A 21,832-nucleotide genomic window follows, 5' to 3' on the forward strand; every position below is an offset into this window, starting at 1 on the left:
TGCATATATTTTTTGAATCTATATCACTTATCCATCAAGGCATGCCAAACACTTGCTTGGAACACATTGTCGGAAGGCCGCCTGCCTCACATTTTTCCCAGTCTCATTATTAAGGCAGATGTTGCCTTCAGACTTACAAATGACATGGCACAAGAGGAAAAAGGGATGGTGAGGGCAAAGGAGAAAAATTAAGTTCCAATTCTCATCACAGCTTGCTGGGTTGTCCCATGCCTGGGCATCTACTTACATCCCACGTGTCACTATGGCCCTTGCCCAAAGGTTATGAAGCATATAATGTCATTGTGGCTTTTACGAGACACCAATGATCTCATGCAATACCTGGATTATTTCGCAGCTCAGAAGCAATGCATCTACCCACGCACACATACTGCTTTCTTTGCTCTAGCCCTTTCCAAGTGCACTCAGCCTCCACCTCCCAGAATCCCCCAGCCTTCCACACCTAGAGATGGGGAATGCAGCCATAAACAGATAAGACCACAGTCTAAAGCAGTGTTTCTCAACCTTGGCAACTTTAAGAGGTGTGGACTTCAACTCCCAGAATTCCGCAGCCAGCCAGGCTGGCTGGGGAATTCTGGGAGTTGAAGTCCACACCTCTTAAAGTTGCCAAGGTTGAGAAACACTGGTCCAAAGTATTTATCTGCTGAAGGGATTGATAAGGAGTTCTGTGGATGCAACCACACAACATGGGACTTGTCTGCAGTGTGTGTGCATGCACATGCTTGCTTGCCGAGGGCTCTGTGTGTGTGTGTGTGTGTGTGTGTACACTTATTGCAGAGATGAAAGATCTGGTGAAATTGTTGGCTGGGGATTCTGTGTCTTGGGCTGGGCTCCCTAACTGGGGTCTGGGCCAGTGGGAGGGGTGGGGAATCCACCAGCTCTCGGATCTCCCGGAGAACAGCTGCTCTTGACCTCACCATCCTGCCCACAGGTAAAGGGCCAGAAACGCTCTTCGCTGGCCACAAACTCAATGACAACGAATGGCACACTGTCCGCGTGGTCCGGCGTGGGAAGAACTTGCAGCTCTCTGTGGACAACGTCACCGTGGAAGGTAAGCCAGGGGGGAACAGATGCGATACAAAGACCGGGTTTGCGCAGCCCACTAGGCTACAGAAAAGTGGGCTGATTGGCTCAGTTTAGCTCAGCAGTAGAGCTTCCTTGGCTCACGCCAGAGATCCCACTGCTTTCCTTTCCCCTGTGTTAAAGCCACTGCATCCGATGAAGTGAGCTACTGCTCATAAATGCTTCTGTCTTGTAGAATGTAGATGTGTAGTTGGAAAAGGGGCTACCGGACTTCTGATCTTGGGTCACTATAGGCTAACATGGCTCTGCTCCTACCTGTGCTAACTTGGGAGTGAAAAGCGTACCCTTGCCATCTTTCCTTTCCGCCACACGAGGGCAGTACACAACCTTGGAAACGGCCCTTTTCTTTCCTATCTTAAGTAAACAATAACCCACCTTGGCCACTAGGGGGAGATTCAGAACAGGCAATCCAGGAGTGTAAACGAAACAGCTGGATTGTGGTCCAGATGCCATTCTGCAACATGCAAAACCTGGTTTGCAGTGCTATGGCTTAGCACATTGTACAGGTCCACCCATTTGCTCTATATATGAATTATCAAATTGTGCAGAGCCATAAAACAGGTTTAATTCAGTCATGAAGTTACACAAGCAAATCCAGCCCACAAGAATTGGGCCCAGATTAATAGCAGTGATGGAAGCCATTACAGATCTGGATTCAGAGCGGTGGGAGGGCTACAGAAAATGGAGGCTGGAAATAAAAGCGTAGCTAAAGGGGTGGTGGTGGGGCTTTGCCAGGATTTTGAAAGCGCTGGATTCATGCAACATCCATAACCTGGTTCCCAATTTAGCCTGTTTTCTGGATTCACATTATGCATGATCTCTCGCTCTGAGACCTTGCTGGCCATCTGCTTGGCATAATGTTAATGTCTTGCCCTCCCGCCCTTTGCTTGGCCCAAGCAGGACAGATGGCGGGCGCCCACACCCGCCTGGAATTCCACAACATTGAGACGGGCATCATGACAGAACGGCGGTTCATCTCTATGGTGCCCTCCAACTTCATCGGCCACCTGAGCAGCCTGGTTTTCAATGGGCTGCCCTACATGGACCTCTGCAAGAACGGGGACATCAGCTTCTGTGAGCTGAATGCCCGCTTCGGCCTCCGCAGCATCATCGCTGACCCCGTCACCTTCAAAAGCAAGTCCAGCTACCTGGCGCTGGCCACGCTGCAAGCCTACGCCTCCATGCACCTCTTCTTCCAGTTCAAGACCACGGCCACCGACGGTCTCATCCTCTTCAACAGCGGCAACGGCAATGACTTCATCGTGGTGGAGCTCGTCAAGGGGTGAGGCTCCCCGGCCTGTCAGCACCCTGCCCTCACGGTCTGCCTGGGCCCCGGCTAGGAGGGCCCCCTTGCCCTCAGCCCCTGTTCCGCACCCAAAAAGCCCAACACAGCCAGCCTGGAACTGTCACTCTGTGTCACCTGCCATGTCATGGGCTAATCCCACCTCCAGGCAGGAATCTGCCTCCCCCCACAGCCTTTTGCCCATTGAGAGAAGAGTCTGTTCCATCCAATTCCCCACCCCCCACCCCGGAGGCCGCCCAGCACCTGTTTGGTCAGTGACAAATTCTGCTTTAAGCATCTCCCTCCCTCCCTCCCTTTTCACATTAAAAAAAAAGTAATCCCAACCAAACCAAATTTTCATCCCAGGATTTTAGCCCCTCCCTGCATCAGCCCATCTTCATGCTGAGTCTCCAGCTCAGCCCTTGGTTCTCCTATAAGGAGAAGGCCGCCTTATACCCCAGAGAGGAGTGCCAGGGCAGAGAGGCCCCTGCCTTTACGGAGGTCCAGGCTTCAGAGTGTAAACTTTTCCTCCTGCCCTTTGGAGCTGCTGGCTGCTGGGCTGTTCTTTCGGAGCCCTTGGAAGGTGCCTGATCTGGGTTGGCCTTTTCATTCTCCTATCTGGGGAACTGCTGGTTCCTGCCTTGCCAGATTCATCCCTTGGAGGCCAAAATAATTTTAAAAAATGGAAGTATTTATTCTAATGTTTGGTGAGGAATTGGAATGGAATTCGCCACCTTGGTCACTTGTTTTCTCTGGAGGCTGTAGCTTGGCTGGCTGACGTGAGTTGCCTACTGCCCGTGTTCTAATTTGAGCTTAAAGGTTGCCACTGAATCTCTCCCTTTTTTCTGATTCCTTCCATTTTGGTCACACTATAGGTACATCCACTACGTTTTCGACCTTGGCAACGGGCCGTCGCTGATGAAGGGGAATTCGGACAAGCCAGTGAATGACAACCAGTGGCACAACGTCATTGTGTCCCGTGACACTAGCAATGTCCACACGCTGAAGATCGACTCACGCACCGTCACACAGCACTCCAATGGAGCCCGCAACTTGGACCTCAAAGGTGAGCTGTGAATTTTCCCCAACGTGAGAGCCTCCAGGGTGCTGAAGGGGCAACTCCTAGCATTCCCAACTAGCCAGTCAGAACCACAGTGCCCATAAACTGGGGACATGGAGTGCCCACCTATGAGGAAGCTATTAAGGTGGTCAAAGCTGCAGGTTCCAGTTAAGACACCAGGGGGTGACATTTGGGCTTTCAGGACAAGAGTACCTGGCCAAAATCAGCAGTAACTCTTAAGCACGAGGCTTGGGAAGAAAAAAATTATGCTGCCCAGAAGGGGTGGGGCTAGGACCTATTTAATCAAGTAGTTTTCATCGCCATATTTTTCATTTTTCATTTTTCATTTCTGGAAAACGACATTATATCTAATTATTTGGATCGTGGTCTGCAGTCTCCAAAACAGAGTTGCTTCTCAATGCAGTTATTTAGCCCAGATGTTTGATGCCTCTCGCAGCATCTGCCCTGGCTTGTCTGATCCTGCCCTGCAGAAAAATTAGCCTTCCCCCCCCCCCATCTCTCAGTCAATTTGAAAGAAGAGAATTGTGTATCAAGCTGGAAAGGGGTAGCAAGTGATACATCATATGGCTCCATTCTATGCCCTGTCCTGTGCAATGTATTTATATATGACTCAGTGAGGGGTTGGAAATTAGGATTACAGTACCAAATCTGTAGATGACTCAAAGATACAGGGCATAGCAAACACCTTAAAGGGCACTATCAGAATTCAGGAAGGTCTTGAGAAACTGGAAGAATGGTGGAAACCAACACGATGAATCAACAGGTCCTTTGTGTGGGTGGGAAAGAGGAGAGGCCTGAACGGAGGACTGGAGAGACTGTACTGGGCAGGAACTTATGCAAAAGGCATCTGGGGGTTGTAGGTCACAAGCTGAACTAACAATGTGATGCAGCTGCAACAAAAGCTAATGCAACCCTAGGCTGCACCAGGAGAAGTCTAGGGTCAAGTTCAAGATAAGTTATTGTTCCTCTCTATTCTGCGGTGGTTAACTCTCATCTAGAACACTGTATCTATTTCTGGATACCACATTTGAAGAAAGCCATGGACAAACAAGTGTGTATAGAGGAAGACAACCAAGATGATATTGGGTCTGGAGGAAAAAAACTACAAGGAACTGTTGGATGCTTTGGGGGTGTTTATATGATGGACTGGAATGGTGGGAGGGGAGTAAAGAATGTGCTCTCATCTCCAGAGGAGCGAGGAAGAGATAAGCGGAGGAGACTGGCACCTCCCTAAGAAAATCCATTGGTGTGAACTGGCTGAGCCTGGGAACTGGTTTGAGTCTGGGAACATTGATGTCGGGCCTAGCCCAAGGAACTCCAAGAGACCATGCAGAATCAATCCAGCAAGGTTTATTAGCTACAACCCCTTAACAAGAATGTTCCCAGACTGAAACCAGTTCCCAGGCTCAGCCAGTTCACACCAATGGATTTTCTTAGGGAGGTGCCAGTCTCCTCCGCTTATCTCTTCCTCGCTCCTCTGGAGATGAGAGCACATTCTTTACTCCCCTCCCACCATTCCAGTCCATCACAGTTTAGCTTGGAAAAGAGTAGACTGTGGGGTGACATGATGGCTGCCTTCAAGTGTCTGTCATGTAGAAGGTGGGGCAGAATTGTTCATGGTTGTCCAAGAGACAGGATAAGAAGGCTTAAAGTGCAAGGAAGTAGATTTCAGGTGGACATCAAGAAGATGTTTCTAACAGTAAGAGCTCTTCACCAATGAAACCAACTGTCTAAGGAGGTTATAGTCTGTCCTTCACTAGATGGTTGGAAGAGATGCTGGAGGACCACCTCTTGAAGATACTGTGGTAGTAGATTTCTGTGTTTGGACAAGGGATTGGACTAGGTGATCTCCAAAGTATCTTCCAACCCTGACATTTGGGTGAACTTCTCATGGATGGATAGCCTCTTGTTCTTGCGATGTCTGTAGTGATGAGATGGTCGTCTTTCATGGTGGAATCCTCTCTCTGTTGGCCTTCAGCCTCCATGACACTTCCACAATCCAAAGGAAAGCCTTGGGTGACTTGTCTGTTTGGGGAAGAAGGGCAGCCAGGCAGGCTGTGAAGGGTAGAAATATGGTTTTGCACTTCCCTGGTTATGGTGTGGGCCGGGGGTTGCATTATGACCATTCTTTCTTTCCTTGCATCTTCTCTCCAGTCTTATGCAGCCCCCCCCAGCTTCCTATTTTAATTCAACCTCCAGGGAAAACCACAGTCCTCCTGTAGAGCTTTTTCCAATGGGGGAGAATGAGCAGCCAAGGAGGTTGAAGAACAAAGGAAAGAGAGGTTGTGTTTCTTCTTCTGCACAGTCTTGCCAACTCTCTGTAGCTTCCCTGGCTTCCCACGCACCCGTTAAAAGCCAGGATTTAAGGAGGGAACTTCTCTGTAGGAGTTTTTCAGAGGGGAAAATGTGACTTTGTGTAATGGGAAAAGGGAACGACCTTCAGGAGCAGGAGGAAAAGCCGCAACCCAGACAAGGGTCAGATAAAAGAACTCCTAGTCCGGGCAATAACTGTAAACCGAGAAAGCACCTCAGGCGAGACCAACCCTAGTTCTCATACAGATAAAGGGTTGGGGGGTGGGGAAGCGCATTCAGAGTTGCAAGATCCTGTTACTATAACCTTTTAATAAAAGTAGTATTAGCCTTGCATGACTTTGGTTTCCTAGTCTCGTCTACCCTGAAGAGCTGACGCCATATGTTGAATGGGTCAGTACATTGCAGGTACCTCCAAGTTAGTGGAATGCGTACAACTCTGTGTTGGTTTGTAAGGCAGTCTCTGTAATAAAGATCCTAGTTTGCAGAGAACGGCCTGAGCAAATTTGGAGTCCAACTGACTTTGGTTGTGTTTGTGGCACACTGACCAAGCTCTGCCCAAACTGACCAGTTCTGTCCTTCCCTTTAGCAGGGACTGCTGTATGTAACCTAATCTCTGCCTTCTTTATCTTGCTAAAAAAGTTTGATATAAAAGCTTCAATTGACCCAAACTGTGATGGGTGGCTGAAGTCAATATCTGTGACCATGGCCTATGGAAGATTGCAGGTTGGGCTGTCAGGGGAGAAAATGGTAAAAGTTTTTCAAAAGAAGCAAAAATGGCTGCGTGTAAGAGGGTGCTGTCATGGAAGGCTGAGTGAAGCGTGTCAAGGAAACAAGTGGAAGTTGCATGCAGAGAAAATGGGTCCTTAAGAAGTATGTGCCGTGGAATGAGAAGCGAAGGGGTCAAGAGGGAATCTTGGCTGAAAGAGTGTGGATTGAATAGAGCGAAGTACCTTGAGGGTGTCAGGTCATTGGTCATCATCCAGCCAGGATGAATGGGAATCGAATTGCAGAAGAGCTGCAGGGGGAAGAGCGTGTGGGTGGAGAGGAAAGTTTGCTAACTTCATTAAAACTCACTCCCTAAAATTAGTGAACCCTAAAAAAGGACATTGCTATCAATTTAATGGGGTAATTAAGAAGCACAGATATTACTGGATTATATATTTGTTCTTTGTTAATATTTTGATAACTGTATTTGAACATAATTGGTTTCCTATTTATTTTGGTTGATTGATTGATTGATCCAATTTATGTGGCTGCCCATCTATCCGAGAAGTTATTTCATTTGATGCATTTAAATACATTTTGCTGAGAAGTGGTCTGTGAATTTCCCCAGGCTCTCAAAAGAACCCCTAATCTAGTCCAACCCCCTGCAATGTTCAAGAAATGACAATTATATTCCCTCTGTGCCTTCACTTACAAGCCAGCCCAACAACACTGCCCAGAGAACATGGAAAGAATTTCTCAATCACTCTAAAATTTTTTGCTTTTGGCTGTTTCTTTCTCCTTTGTGTTCCTTTAAAAACATAATACATGGTTCACTTATTTTTCTTTATTCTGTAAAGTAGGTGTGGGAAGCTCCTATCTGAAAGGATACTCAAACATGTATAGGAAGGGGTTATCCTTCCTAAAATTCATCCTTTCACTCCTGCCCCCACATGTGGGGTTTTAAAAAGCTGGTGTTTAAAACTCCGGGGCAGTGGCCAGTGGAAAATTTTTCCCTGGTTTCCTTCTGGTTTAAGGCTTCTCATGCTTGCTTTAAATTGAAAAAAAGGAAGGAAGGAAGGAAAGAAGGAAGGAAGGAAGGAAAGAAGGAAGGAAGGAAGGAAGGAAGGAAGGAAGGAAGGAAGGAAGGAAGGAGGGAGGGAGGGAGGGAGGGAGGGAGGGAGGGAAAGAAGGAAGGAAGGAAGGAAGGAAGGAAGGAAGGAAGGAAGGAAGGAAGGAAGGAAGGAAGGAAGGAAGGAAGGAAGGAAGGAAATAGAGTATCCAAAGGTTAAAATAAAATTAATCGCATCTTCACTGCAAGGGGAAAACAATATAATGGGGAGGATAAAAATGTTTGTGGTTGAGATCTCAGAGGCAGAGTTACTTCTATTTGCACTAATCTGTCATGGAGAAGCTGGACTTGAAGGCAAAGTATTTGGAACGATCAGGGCATTTTGTGCATAGCTTTAACCAAGTCAAATGTCAACCTGTGGGCAAATGTTTTGGTTGGGGTGGGGAGGTAGTTTCATGCTTTTAGGTTTAAATTAGCTTTTAAGTGTGACAGTTTTGATACAGTTTGTTTTTTAAAAACTAATTCAATAAGCTAAACCAAAGGAATCCAAACCGCAAGAGAGAGCTGTAGACATCATAATCAATCTAATGTGGGCTTTGACCTTTAACAAAACTGCCGTGAGCCGCTCTCAGTCCTTAAGGTAGAACGAGCTCCCAAATAAATAATTTTAAAAAGCACTTTAGATCTAAGGAGAAACTGCCTCTCGGGAGGGTGGGGAGGTGACATCTTCTGGACCCGCAGGATGATTTTCCCTTTTGGGGCTTGCTGGGGATGATGGAAGCTGTAGTCTCGAAGTGCATAACCGTACACTTGTATCCAGCTGGGTTTTGTTTAATAAAGACGTCTTTGAACTGAGCTTGGCTGCTTGGGGGCTTCCTGTAGTTTTCTTCGCCATCATCTTCTTGGGTGGTTTTTGGATTTCCCAGTCTAGTCCGCAACCCTGGGATCTCCCAGTGGTCTCCCATCTCTGTAGTAGCCAGTCTGACCCAACATAGCCTTTTCGGAATCAGCCCAGGTCATTGGCTGCAAGGAGGAAAGGTTGGGAAAATGCTGCTTTCGATGCGGATAAGGTTCAAAATGGAGAGCCAGTTTGGTGTAGTGGTTAAAGGCACTGGGCTAGAAACTGAGAGACTGGGAGTCCTGGTGCTGCAAAGGTCACCTAAGTGGAGCCTCAGCCCAGGCCGAGAAACTAACTTGAGAAAACCTCTTAGACAAGCCCCTCCTTAGTTCACATGAGGATAAAGGGAGGGAGGGGGAAGCACGTTCAGACACGCAATAAAAGTAAACCTGACCTGTATGGCATTGGTTCCTTAGTCTGGTCTACCTTGTAGGGCTAGCACTGGGTAACTTTGGGCCAGTCCCTCTTTCTCAGCCTTAGGAAGAAGGAGACAAGGCAAACCACTTCTGAAAATTATGCCAAGAATGAAGGGACTTGGCCAGGCAGTTGCCAGGAACCAAGGCTGACTTGAATAGATATAGATACAGATATTGATATCAATGTTGATGATGATGATGATGATGATGATTTATTCAATTTATATGCCACCTGACTCCCAGTGAGTATTATGTGTAGTCTCCTTTTCTTCTCCAAAAGCACATTCAGTGTCAGAAAGAACTGGGCACCAGTGTGGGCACCAGCCTTGAGAGCACTGAAGAGCAGGAGGGCAACAGGGCATCAGGGATGCTAATGCAACTGTGTTTGACCTTGCAGGGGAGCTGTACATCGGAGGCTTGAGCAAAAGCATGTTCAACAACCTGCCCAAACTCGTTGCCTCTCGGGATGGTTTCCAGGGCTGCCTGGCCTCCGTGGATCTCAACGGCCGACTCCCAGACCTCATCGCCGACGCCCTGCACCGGATTGGGCATGTTGAGAGGGGCTGTGATGGTAAGGAGGAGAAAGGGCACAGATGCCCATGTTGCGCTGAGCCAAGGTTTGCCCTGGCCGGGTTCACACAAAGATAAAGGCCAAAAAAGAAAGAGGCAGAGAGAAAAATAAGAAAAGGGGAGGTGGGAAGAAGAACGTGCCAAAAAGCAAGAATCCAGAACAGAAAGAGAGGCTGATTGCCTTTTAAAGTGCTGGAAGTAGATGGGACCTGAGGGATGATTTAGAACATGGAAAAGGAGTGGGACCCAACGCATTTCCAGCTGCACTGCTTGGAATTTGAAAGACCCCATTCGGAAATGGAAACTGGCTGTTTTGACCATTCGAATTCCCCAAGAGCCTGTTCAGAGGATGAAACACTGCTGTGGACTCCCCCCACGTCCAGTCTGCTCCAGAACAGCCATTTCACATTCGTGGCAAGGCAGATTGCCCTTGATTTGGGGAGCAGGAGGGGGGTTCAAATTTGAAGCTCAGTTAAAAATATTCTGACATTGCTAAGAAAAGGTTAGTCACCTTTTCTCTGCAGCTTCGCCAGTTTGGATTCTCTCTGATAATATGTTCATCCAAAGCCTGCCTGCCTGCCCTCCCTTCCTGGAACCCAGCCCTTGTCTTAGCCCATTCTGTGAACCTAGCTGTCATGCAAAGCCAGATTAAGGCTTATCTCTTTGGGCATTGCATATTCTGTGAACATGGCAATGCCATTTTGCCAAGGGAAGGGTTAGGCCTTGGTGTATTTTGTGAACGCACCTCTGGATTCGGGTGGCTACTTGTAATCAACCTGTCCTGCCTTTCTGTGGTTAGCTGTTTAACTGTACCTCAGCTTAGACAACATGGTAAGTGGAATGTAGTTGCTTGTTTTCAGCTTGTCTTGGGTGAAGCCAACCAATCTGAACTAACAACTTCAGACTATGTGTAGCCTTCTGTGCAATTCCAGCCAATTAGTTTAATCAGTAAGCTATGGTTACACAAAGAAGAGCAGGTTTGGGTGCTCTGTTAGGTGAATATCTGTCCATGCATCAAATGCAGGTGAGGACATTAAGATTCCCTTGCCCCAATATTATGTGAACACAGTGATGGAGTTTGCACAACACCACACTTAATCAGATCAGGCAAAAACTGAATGGCTGCATTCATATAAGGCTGCTTGGTTGTGTTAACTTTAGCTAGTTTTTGTGTGAACGCAACCCATTTGATCAGTTTAAGATCCGTTGTAATCTGCAAGGTCAGAAAATGGATTGATGCATAAATCAAGATGAGTGAATCCAGACTGGAATTTAATCTTGCTAACCTGACTTTAGAGTTTAATGTTGTGTGAACACAGCCATCAGGGCTGCCCTTGCCCCCTCCTAATACAGCTCAGTGGGCCCCAGATTTGTGGCCCCAAGATTTGCCGGAGGGTTAGCAAGTTGGTGCCTCCTGGAAATTTTGACCTGCAATTCCCAGGAAGCAATGCCCTTCCTGACTGCTGTTCTGCCCTCATAGTGCCATGGGTTGGAACTGTCCTCTGATTCTGCCTCCTGCTTTTCCCCCTGCCCTGCCCCCCAGGCCCCAGCACCACCTGTACGGAGGACTCCTGCGCCAACCAGGGCGTCTGCCTTCAGCAATGGGACGGCTATACTTGCGATTGTACCATGACCTCCTACGGCGGCCCAGTGTGCAATGACCGTGAGTAGCAGGATAGTTGGGGGGGGTGTAGAAGCCCAGACCTTGGGGGAGGGGCCACGGTAACAGGGTCTCTGAGCAGCCCTGCCAAAGGGCTTTGTGGGGTGAGCCCCCTCTGGGATGAGTGGTCTTTCTGCTCAGGCCTTAACTGGGGCCTCCGTGGTGCTCACCAGGACCAGCAGTGATTCAGAACTAGATCAATGGAATGGATCCTTGTTAAAAAGCAGCTGAAGGGTTGAATTCTACAAATGCAGATTTTCAGGGGAAGCTCTTTTGTCTGACTTTTCCTGCCTGCCTACATTGCAGATTCCTGGGGAAGCGGCGGGCAGGGTAGGAGAAATCCTCAGCAATGGGTTAGGGATCCCCCCTGCTTCCATTTCAAAAGGCATGGGCAGCCCTGCTGGTAAAAAAGCTACCCATTCATGCCATGTACCATCCCTGGGCATCCGTGGATGCACTTGAGGACGGATCCTTGAAGAGCGGCCAGAGCAAAAGGAACGGGGCACCTTCATGGAGTTCCACAGGGCCGCCCCCTCCCTATGCTCCTCTCCGCCCACTGGGCCCCTCTCTCGGACGTCAGCCCATCGGTCCAAGCTGGCCTGCTCAGCCAGCTGGAAGTCATGGGAGTTGTGCTCCGCAGTATCTGAAGACCACCAGGTCTGTCAAGGCGGGGAGGCTGATGTTAATGCGGCCACTCTACTAAGAGAGCAAAGAAAGAAAAAGTGCAATAAAAACTTCAGAAGGCAAAAATGCAAAGGAAAAGGCCGTGTGTATAGACAATGATCAGAGAAAGAAGATCTGCACAATTTCAGCCACAAAACATGGATTTATGTTCTGGATGCGTTTGCATCATCATCATCCTACGAACAGTAATGATTTCAAGTGTTTGTACATTTGCCCCCAACACATCTTTTAAGCATCCTTCCCTCAGAGTGTTATTTATTTATTTGTTTGTTGAGTTGCATTCTGAGACCTTTTATATCTCATTCGTTCCCCAGTGAGTGAATGCTTTGATTTGGATTCTTTTTTTTCCGTCTTGTTGTGCAAGCATTCAGAGCTAACGAGAAACAGAAGGTTGGGCTTTAAATGCAGTTTGAAAAGAGAAAACGCCTGGGTTGGGGGTTTCAGCAAAAGGGTTAAACCCCATGGCGTCTGGTTGCAGGGAGGGAATCACTCGGAATTGTGGCCCCTGGGGGTCTCGTGAGCCCAGGGAGAAGTGGGCTTGGGCAAGGAGCCTGTAGACTGTTGGGAACCAAGGAGAAGGTTTCAAAGTTTCAAAGTTGATTTATTTATGGTCAAAGACCAAAATAAAGAGAGAGTGAAATAAAGGTCTGTAAAGCAGCAGATGTGGTAGGCCTTGCAGTCCAGGCAGGGAGGAAATTGTTCTCTGTGTGTGACAAAGAGACACAGAGAAGGGTTGGAAGTCAATCTAGAGATAAACAATTTTGCTTCTGTCCATTCTGCACGTTTCTGTGATTTAAAAAAAAAAATCACTGTGAATGTACTTTCTCCCAAAAAGCGCATTGATAAATGTGCTGGACCTAAATATATGCATTTCTAAATGTAATTTATCCTACAATGCCTCCTCTCCCCCTTTTTAAAAAAAATCCCCTCAGTGCTTTTGGCCGTACTTTCTGAGCTAAGAAATGCATCGGAGAATTTGGAGAAGTGAGGAACCTGAAAGATAATTACAGGCAATCTGTTCATTAGTCCGAATCAGATTAGTTTGCGTCGGAGCTCCTGAAAGCCAAACCTCTTATGCGTCGGGAGGGTGGGGGGAGCTGTTGCTTAGACCCCTCACGGTCCGTATTGCAAACCTGAAGCAAGGCTTGGGGAGCCGGTTGAGAAGGAATCTTTTTCGTCGCTCTCCCCGAGGGCGCAGCATCACGCAAATTGCCGTTGGCAATGAAACAAGATTAGAGCCTTTGCGAGAAAGGCTTGAAATTTAAAGGTTAAAGTGTGAACAGCGTTAGTCATAATTACCTGACTGCTGCTGTACGCTGGACTTTTAACTTCAGCTCTGTCGACAGCAGCCGATGGGAAGGCTGAGCCGTTTCGAGGTGATTATAGACGGGTAGGATATGATGCGGCCCTCAGCGAAGCACCGCCTGGGTGAGGCGTTCGCTCTGGGGAGGAGATGGGAAATGGGTAGTAAGGTGAGGGCCGAGATTCCTAAGTGTATCAGCCCCACCACTGTACCTCTGCATTTTAGTGCCTTCTGTCTGCCACTTTTTCCAGCCAGGACCCGTCCTTCTTAAGTTATTCTGAAAATAGTCATTTTCGAAAAAGGCTTAAAAGCATGGTGGCAGAGGCTGCTGTGCCTGGAATGGGTGGGCCTGAAGCATTCAGCAAATTTTAAACCATTTTTAGGGATTTTTCCCCCCTATGTGCCTTAAGTGTGCTAAAGGTCCTAGAGGATTTGGTGCAGAAAATAATTATTTAAAGAACATTTTGATAGAAAGAATGTTAAATTGAAATTACAGATTTATTTGGCAGGTAATGGGTGTCTTAAGGGTGCTGGAAGTTTAAATTTTCAACCTAGTTTAAACCCGTTTGTAAAATTGAATCATTGTCATTTTCAAGTAGGGCTGGTAGGTTTATATGGTGGTGGGGGTGGAACTTTTTATATAAAACCTTCAAGGGCTTTACCATTCAGGAAAAAGAAAAAATAGAAGTAAGGTCTCCATGTTGAGCTTGATTCCTGCTTTTTTTTCCCTTGATGGTAACATGCATCTGATTTGCAGTTATCTCTCCTGATTGTTTCTTCAACCTCCCGCCCAGGACAAACCAGGTTCCACCCTGCTTAGCTTCCAAGCCCAGAAAAAGTTATCCAGGAGCTGTGACCTGCAGAGGCCAGAATAGACTTGGCTAAGTTAAATGGTTCAAGGCAGTTTCCGGTGCCCCTATTTAAACTGGGCCTTTATTCCAAACAGTGTTGACTGGAAACATGTTTTCTTTTTAGGGGAAGGCAAAATTCAGTTGGGTAGGAGACCAACTACCCCAAAGAAAAGCATCTGGAGCCAAACATGGATGTTGAAAAAGGGTTTTCAAAGACAAATCCACTGGAGAAACCAAGGACTCGTTCTCAAATAAGAGGACAGAGCAGCACCAGCAAATGGGTGGTAGAATTTGATCACAGTTTATTGGGGAGCCCAGCCTCTCTCCCCATCACAATGCAGGCCTTCCAGGGACAGGAAGCAGGAGGCAGCCTTTTTCCTCCAGCCGAGACCTCTCTTTTTCCACCAAAGCTGAATTTAACTCCTTGGGTTCTTTTGCTCTGTTTATCATAGACAGTTGCCTTCAGGATGGGTCAGGGGAATTACAGGTGGCTGGGGATGAAATCGCTTGTGCTGACGGTGCCCCCTCTGGAAAATAGGGACCCCTCTCCCAGGGGGTCTTAGGAATGGAAGAGCATAGGGACCCTACCCTGTTTTTCAAGCTGGCCTGCCCAGAGACGAAGGGAGGCCACAGGCCTGGGTGTGGCTGTTCTGAGGAGTGAGTGCTGGGGCTGACTCAGAAGGCCATTGGGTTCCACCAACAAATTGAACTGATTCATTGACCAAATCACCCAAACTATTTGGAACATCAGAACAGCCGGATGATTCAGTGTGCTTGCGCCAAGCACCTTTTTCAGAATCAAACCGATAGCTCAGATCAGCTCCACTCATTTCTTTCAATTCTTGCCTCAACATTTCCAGCCGAATCAATTTGCACAGCCTGACCCAAAGGTGCATTTTTGGCCATTGCCCCTCGTTGGGGTTCGGTCTGCTCCTGCCCAAAATTTGCACAATATGGGCAGATTTTGGGGTGCCTGCTGCTTGATAATTGTCTTCAGGAAAGTAACAATGGCTTAGCAACAGCCTCTAATAAATGCGTCGAGAGAGGACGTAACACTGCATTCCCATGATATCAGTCCCCATCACCTGATATTCACAGGTACCATATAATGGGGCCTGGAGGTTTGATTTTTAATTACAACATGATTAATCTTAATCTGCTGACAAGGTATGCAGCGAAATGAAGTATGGAAGCTTTTAATTCACAAGAAGAAGCCATTCTTCCCCACTATCCTACCCCAACAGGTTTTCTACCTACTCCAGACATCCTTCCAGAGGCATTAAAAACAATAAGTGGGTTTGTGCTTAACCAAGTCAGTTAAAGACCTGGCAGCTGCATTTGTGAAATACGCTGAGCTTGGTTAGTTTTAACCTTGGTTAGGGTGTGTGTGTGTGTGTCTAATGTTAGGGAAATCCAGCCCATTCAGTTACTTTACAATGAGACGGTGGGGTTATTAATTAACCTTTGTTAGGCTTTTGCACAGTACACTGAATTATTTCCACAGCTAAGCATGTTGGGTGGATGGCACCCTTGGGCCATAGCATCTGAGCATCATCATCATGCATATAAAAATTACATAGCAGCCTTGTGCTAGAGCAGTGTTTTCAACCTTGGCAACTTTAAGATGTATGAATTTCAACTCTCAGAATTTCCCAGCCAGCATGGCTGGCTGGGGAATTCTGGGAGTTGAAGTTCACACATCTTAAAGCTGCCAAGGTTGAGGAACACTGTGCTAGATCCTTCCTTGGTAGCAAGCCATGTTCCCTTGTGTAGGAGTTGGAGTTTCTGTCCCAGGGAAATGCTGTGTGGATCCAAGAAAAACATTGGCTCAAAGAAGTCCCTTTCTTGGGGGCAGTAGGAAAGACCTCTCCATGGTGCTGAAATTGCAAAGCTTTTGTTGCCTTAAAGTTCTGGTCTCCTTCAGATCCTCTTTAAATCTGGGGATGCCAAAATGGGCGAGTTTGATCTGGATCCAGGATGGGACAGAGAATGAAGTGGTGGCTGGCCAGTAAATTTCCAGCTGTACCCAAGTTGCTCAACCAATTGCACGCTCCATTAATAAATCACGGACATAGTAGCAAAATGGCAGGGATTTTTAATTTTTATCTATTTATTTAATTTACAGGCCACCCAACTCCCAAATGATTCTGGGTGGCTTACCACTAAAAACAACCAGCATATAAGAAGAATATAGCAGACCGGAAGAGCAAAATACAAAAACAAAACAATAAAAGAAAAAGAAAACCAAAGGAAAACCCAGAAAGGAGCTCCAGCCACCATATCCCCAAAGCCTGGAAGAACAACCAGCTATTCAGTAATTTCCTGAATGAAATAAGGGCGGGAGCCTCGTGAATCTCTGGGGGGACATCATTCCAGAGGGCAGGTGTGTCAGCCCCACTGGGGAGACCAGACCAGGACATCAGTCCCAGAGGAAGACTAAAACTCCTTTTATTAGATTGGCTACAATAACAGAATCTTGCGAGTCTGATTGTGCTGGGCCTCCCCATACCTCCAACTTCTTACAGTCCTGTGAATCAGGGAGGCGCCTGCCTGACCCACGTCCAAAGGTCTTCTCTTTGCTCTGGACTCGAAAAGTGCTTCGGCCCCTTTTGCCCAGGGAACGGTTCTTGCCGATTTCCATCAAGGTCCCCTTCCTCACTCTCTATGGGTGCCACAACAGAGAAGGCCCATTTCCGGGGTCCTGCAGGCTGACGCTTTCCAACTGATCGGACCCAGAGCATACTTGCCCTGCTGGAGAGAACCAGACGGGCAGAGGCCTCTGGAGATAGGCAGTCCCCCCAACAGCCGGGCCCTGCCTTGAAGGTGATAACCAGTGGCTTGAATTGTACCCGGAAGCCAAGTGGCAACCGGTGCAGCTTGTGATGCAGCAGGGTCACGGGTGCACAAACGGCTGCCCCCATCACTGCCCGCCCTGCCATGCTCTGGACTTTAATATGCTTTATTGCTTTCTTGAGCACCTGTTCTGCTTCCTGAAACCACAGTGGACAACATATGCACTCCGTATGTGAAAGCCCAAATTAGCCCATTGCGGTGATTGTGTTCAGATAATATCCTGAACCTTAAAAAAATGCATCGCACTCTGGCTAAGCAGCAGGGCCTCCTTCACACAAGAAGCTGCTTCATCACCAGTTCCCTGAACTCACTTGAGCCTAGCTTAGCGAGCGCATGAACCCAGCCCAGGATGTAACAGGCCTGTGGCAAAACCCCACGCTAAGGAAGGCTGCCTTTGTCCTACTCACCGGGCTGCTGTGGCATTTTCGTGCAGCTCGGTGCTTCGCCAAGAGCCAGGCCAGGGCGAGACATTGGAGAAAGAGTGGCTTGGTTCTCTCTGGACCACGGAGGCCTGCGCATTTCCCCTGTTGCCCCCCCGAAGGGGGCGTATCGCACCAGAGAAAGCCAAATCCAGGGGCCGACTGCATCCTTCCTTCTGCTTCTCCTCCACAGCCCCCTATTTGTTTGCCGCCCAGCTCTTGCGCTCCTGATGAAGCCACTCGCATATTGGGGCTGACAGCCCAATCCATTTTAATGAGACAAGGGGCTGGCAGTGAGGACGGGGAAGTCTTTAATGAGCCCTATTATGCCAAGACCCTGAAGCAAGCTGGAAAGAAGGGGCACAAGGGCCATCTCTCCCAGTCAGATGCCACCATCTAGTGCCATCTATTAAAAGAGGCTGTTCGGTCCTCCCCCTTTTGCAGTTTTCTTGTGGGGAGAACACTGTCGCTGAGGAAGCTATGTGGGAATATTATAGCTAAGCATATCATGTTAGAGAGATTGCAAGCGTCTCTTAAGCGTGCTGAAGTGCAGATTACTAGCGTATGATGGCACCGAACAGAGTTTTGCTAGTTGGAGTCCTAACTGGGGATCTCCAAGTGACTTGCCATAGCCAGCCCTGTCAATACATGTTAGAGCTTGGAACGAAACAATCCCACTTGGAACTTTCTTTGGCAGGTTTTGAATATTCTGTATTCGGATGGGAGTGTTTTGAATGGAGGGAATACTGAGAAGGTGAAAGAAGCTTGTTCCCTTATTGTACTTGGACCACTAAAATAGTTGGATATTAATCCCTGTTGAGTGTTGAGCCACCCAACCTACCAAACAGTTGGCCAAGGAGATTATTATTTTTTTTAAATATTTCAAGCAGGTTACAGAGCACAAGATTATGTGTTGCTTCTATGTTTTGGTATACGTAATTTAATCTTTTAAAAATGAACAATTATATTTATATATAATATATAATTACGCCACCCAGAGTCACCTTGTGTGAGATGGGTAGCTATGTAAATATGATTGACTGATAAATAGATAGATAGATAGATAAATAAATAAATATAATTGTATTTAATTATATAATTATATAATTATATATAATTCTAATTATATTACTTATTAAATAGTAATAATTTATTAAATTTATATATCGCCTGACTCCCAGCGACTGGTTGGCTCTGTTTTTTTTCCAAGGTTCAAAGGGATAAGATTGGAGTGAGAAATTTCTAAGAATTCAGTTACTTCCCTCGCCGCCCTTAAGATTTGTCCCAGCTCCTAACATCTAGAAGAAGTGTGTTTTTTCCCAGGATCCAAACCCTCAAAAACAGCTGTTTTGAGCTCAACGTGTTTGTGTGCCCATAAGGAAAGATAAAGTTCTTCTTTATTTTGCACGGCCTGTGTTCACCCAGCCTGCTCAGCCTCATCAGAGAAAGATTCAGTGACTTAATTCACACCAAACCTGGTTAGTGTTAACCAGGTTGGTTAGCCTTCTTCTGGCTCTGTATTTTGCGATCACCCAGGCTGTTCGGTTATGTTGCAGCCTGGAGTAATGTGTGAACCCAGGAGATGGGTTAATTTGATAACCAGATTAAACGTATTGTGTGAATGCGGCTATGGAAAAGCTGGCCAGGGTCCCAGGTGAGCATTGTGTCAGCTCTGGAACTGAAACCCCGCCCTGTGCCAGGCTCACAGATCTGGCCAGCCTGAATAGCTCCCCGGGGCTGAATGGAAGGACGGCGGTGGCTTCACCTTGCCTAAGGGCAGAGACAGCCTCGCGTTAGGCAGCAAAACAGCCTCGACAGCCTCGGAGCAGCCTCCCCTTCCCCCACCTCTGAGTGGGGTCCTGCAGTGCCACCGTCTCTCTGATTCACACGCCTTTTCCTGCTCCGCCATCCTTGCTGTGCTCTCAGCTGTCCCTGGATCTTGAAGGTCTCTTGGACTGTAAATCTGAGAGGAAGACATAAATAGGCAAGACTCTTGGAGACTTATATGGTCGGTGAAGAATTATGGCCTGGCACGGGCAAGCTCTCCGTTTCCAGCCGAAGGTGGCTGTTTGCGGCTTAACTTCTCCCAGATACTTTCTAGCAGGGTTGTGAGGCTCTTTCCGTCCTCTCCAGCTACAAGCAGAATAGTTGCATCTCTATCCTGGACTTTCTGGGGCCCGATTGTTCAATTGTTTGATTGACCAATTAAGTGCCACCAAGTTGGGGTCGACTCTTATCAACCATGTGGGTAGATCTTCTCCAGGACCATCTGTCCCTAACCTGGCCCTTCAGGTCTTCCAGCAGTGCCCCCATCACCATTCTAATTGAGTCCATCCACCTTGCTGCTGGTCGGCCTCTTCTTCGGTTTCCTTCCACTTTTCCCAGCGTTATGGACTTCTCAAGGGGCCAGGGTCTTTGCACCGCGTGTCCAGGGTAGCATCTTGTTATTTGAGGGGTGGCCTGTCTTCAAAACCATGGATGTTTTGCTTGGTTGGCAGGTTCCAGGTCCTTCCACTAAGCAGTGTCATCTGATGGGGTCCCAGAAGGGCCTTCTTTGCCCCCACACCTGCCCTCTGGAGCAGCTTCCCCACAGAGGTCTGAAGAGCCCCTACCCTGCTCTCTTCCGCCCAGCCTTGAGCGGAGGGCTCCTTTGGAAGGTGGGTGTGCAAGGCTGGTCAAGGTTTGTCCCCTCCAACGGTTGTCCGTTGTGCTTTTCTTGATTAATTTCTTTTGTACTCTGTCTTGTTACTCACCACCCAGAGCCTGCTGGAGTTGGGAGGGGTGGGGCTTATAAGTAGGATTTGTAAATAAATGAATACAAATACATTCACGAAGGCAGAATTTTTTCTTTCTGGCCTAGGCTCAGAGTGGCAGTGGGGCTGCACTCCAAAAACCTAGAGAGGGCAGGGCAAAAGCTGAAGCTGGTTTGATTTGATTGCACTGAGATCTTTATTTATTAAATATGGCGTCTCCTCTTAGGGGCCATTTGGTGGCGTTTTGCAGGAGGCTCTCCAGAGAGACACAGCCAAAGCTTTAGGGGACCTCATGTAATTCAGAGGCCTTTACAGATGAAGTGCTTCTGGCTATATGTAGAGTTAGGCCAAAGAAGGCAAGCTTTTGCAAAAACCAGAGTGGAAATATCGAAATGCTACAGTTTTAACTGAATTTGTCACCAGCATCTTTCAGCAGGTGGCAGATGTCTTTCTAGGCTAAGAAGCTAAGGGTCAGGCCAGGCTAATATTTGGATGGGAGACCACCAGGAGATCTCAGGGATGGAGCCCCAGGAGAAGGGCATAACAAACCACTTCTGCTTTGTTGCCAAGAAAATGACAGGGAAGTTTCCATATAATCACCAAGAGTCAAAGAAATGGGAACTCTTAGAGGTTTCCTAAGTGTGTATGCAATAGAGGTAGTTGAGCAGTAGTGTTTTAAGGACATCCAGATCTGACATCCGTCCAGAAAGATGTATTTTTTAAAATAGCCATTGCCCCCCTTCCAGACCTGCTAGATACTTAAGTCAAGTTATTGCCCCCAAACTCAGGAGGGCTCTAAGCTTGGCCGGGTTCAATGCTCTCCCATCTGCGGTTTCAGAGGGAGATACGAGGGCATCCCATTTGAATCTAGACGGTGCCCCCACAGAGAAGGAACCGCTGAAGCCATCCAACATGTCATATTACATTGTCTCTTTTATGCTGGTACCTGCCGTGAGCTGATAACCGCACACCTAACCAAATTCCCCAGTCATTTGGATCCGTTCTATTTACAGCTACAGGTAGTCCTCACTTAATGACCACAATTGGGACCAAAAACTCCATTGCTAAGCAACACGGTCATTAAGCAAGACATTACGTGACCGTGACTTGTGATTTCACTGCCAGCTTCTCCATTGACTTTGCTTGTCGGAAGCCAGCTGTGAAGCTCACAAAATCGGTACAGTTTTCTGCTCTCTGCCTTCTTTCTCTCTCTCTCTCTCTGGCTAAACAGGTGCTTGAGGGTTTGGCAAAGAAAAACATTCCCATCTGATTCCTCCTGGAGAAAGATTGAGGCATTGATCTAAGAGGCAAAGAATTGTTAACAAAAGCCGAGCCTGCAAGAAGGGGAAAGGAAGAGTAAATGTCTGAATCTGCCCCCCTGTGACATCACTGGACGCGCTATTTGTGGCCCTTAGAACTCACATAATAATTAAAATTAGAAAAATGTGTCCCCCTCCAGCTGTAAATGGGCCCACCCCTTTCTAATGCTTGGGGCAAGCTGGCTCTCCCTGTGTGACTTTCTCGCCCTTCCTGTCTTCGCTGGAGTTGGTTGACCATTTCTGAAGTATGCTAGAGGGGTAGCGGTCCCCGCTTTGAAAGAGTTGGTAAGAGTCGGCGGGTGGAAGCCGCAGTGCCTGGGAGCCTGAATCTCTTCCCCTGGTGAGCTGCTTCAAGCAGGAGAGGACCCTGCAGTAGTCACTCCGTTAATGGCCTGCTGACTGGGGGGGCCGCAGAAGGCGACTCCTGCCCTCAGGAGGAAGAGGGCATCTGGAGTGTGCCATGCCATAGTTTCCCACGCGGCTGGTTTGTGTTACACCGTCCATTGACTGTGGCTGGAACAGAAGGGAGGTACCCCCAGGGCATCCGGGTGGGCA

The 21,832-nt window shown here is 47.6% G+C and overlaps 1 protein-coding gene across 10 annotated transcripts in view; it reads left to right on the forward strand.

Moving 5' to 3' along the window:
* The window catches only part of NRXN2 (neurexin 2), a 318,520-nt gene that overhangs the window by 150,741 nt on the left and 145,947 nt on the right, over positions 1-21,832 (forward strand). For 6 of the 10 annotated variants that reach the window (XM_088137483.1, XM_088137489.1, XM_088137487.1 and 3 more), the window contains 5 exons: positions 950-1,069; positions 1,999-2,383; positions 3,259-3,449; positions 9,263-9,436; positions 10,979-11,098. In XM_088137483.1, coding sequence (XP_087993609.1) covers positions 950-1,069; positions 1,999-2,383; positions 3,259-3,449; positions 9,263-9,436; positions 10,979-11,098 — 990 coding nt within the window. The remainder of the gene's footprint in view (positions 1-949; positions 1,070-1,998; positions 2,384-3,258; positions 3,450-9,262; positions 9,437-10,978; positions 11,099-21,832) is intronic. The other 4 variants (XM_088137492.1, XM_088137484.1, XM_088137490.1 and 1 more) reach the window with 1 other exon arrangement.

The sequence above is a fragment of the Python bivittatus genome, unplaced genomic scaffold (assembly GCF_059951505.1).
Source record: "Python bivittatus isolate LINGU-HERP-01145 unplaced genomic scaffold, Pbiv_v1 ctg000180_np1212, whole genome shotgun sequence".
NCBI lineage: Eukaryota > Metazoa > Chordata > Lepidosauria > Squamata > Pythonidae > Python > Python bivittatus.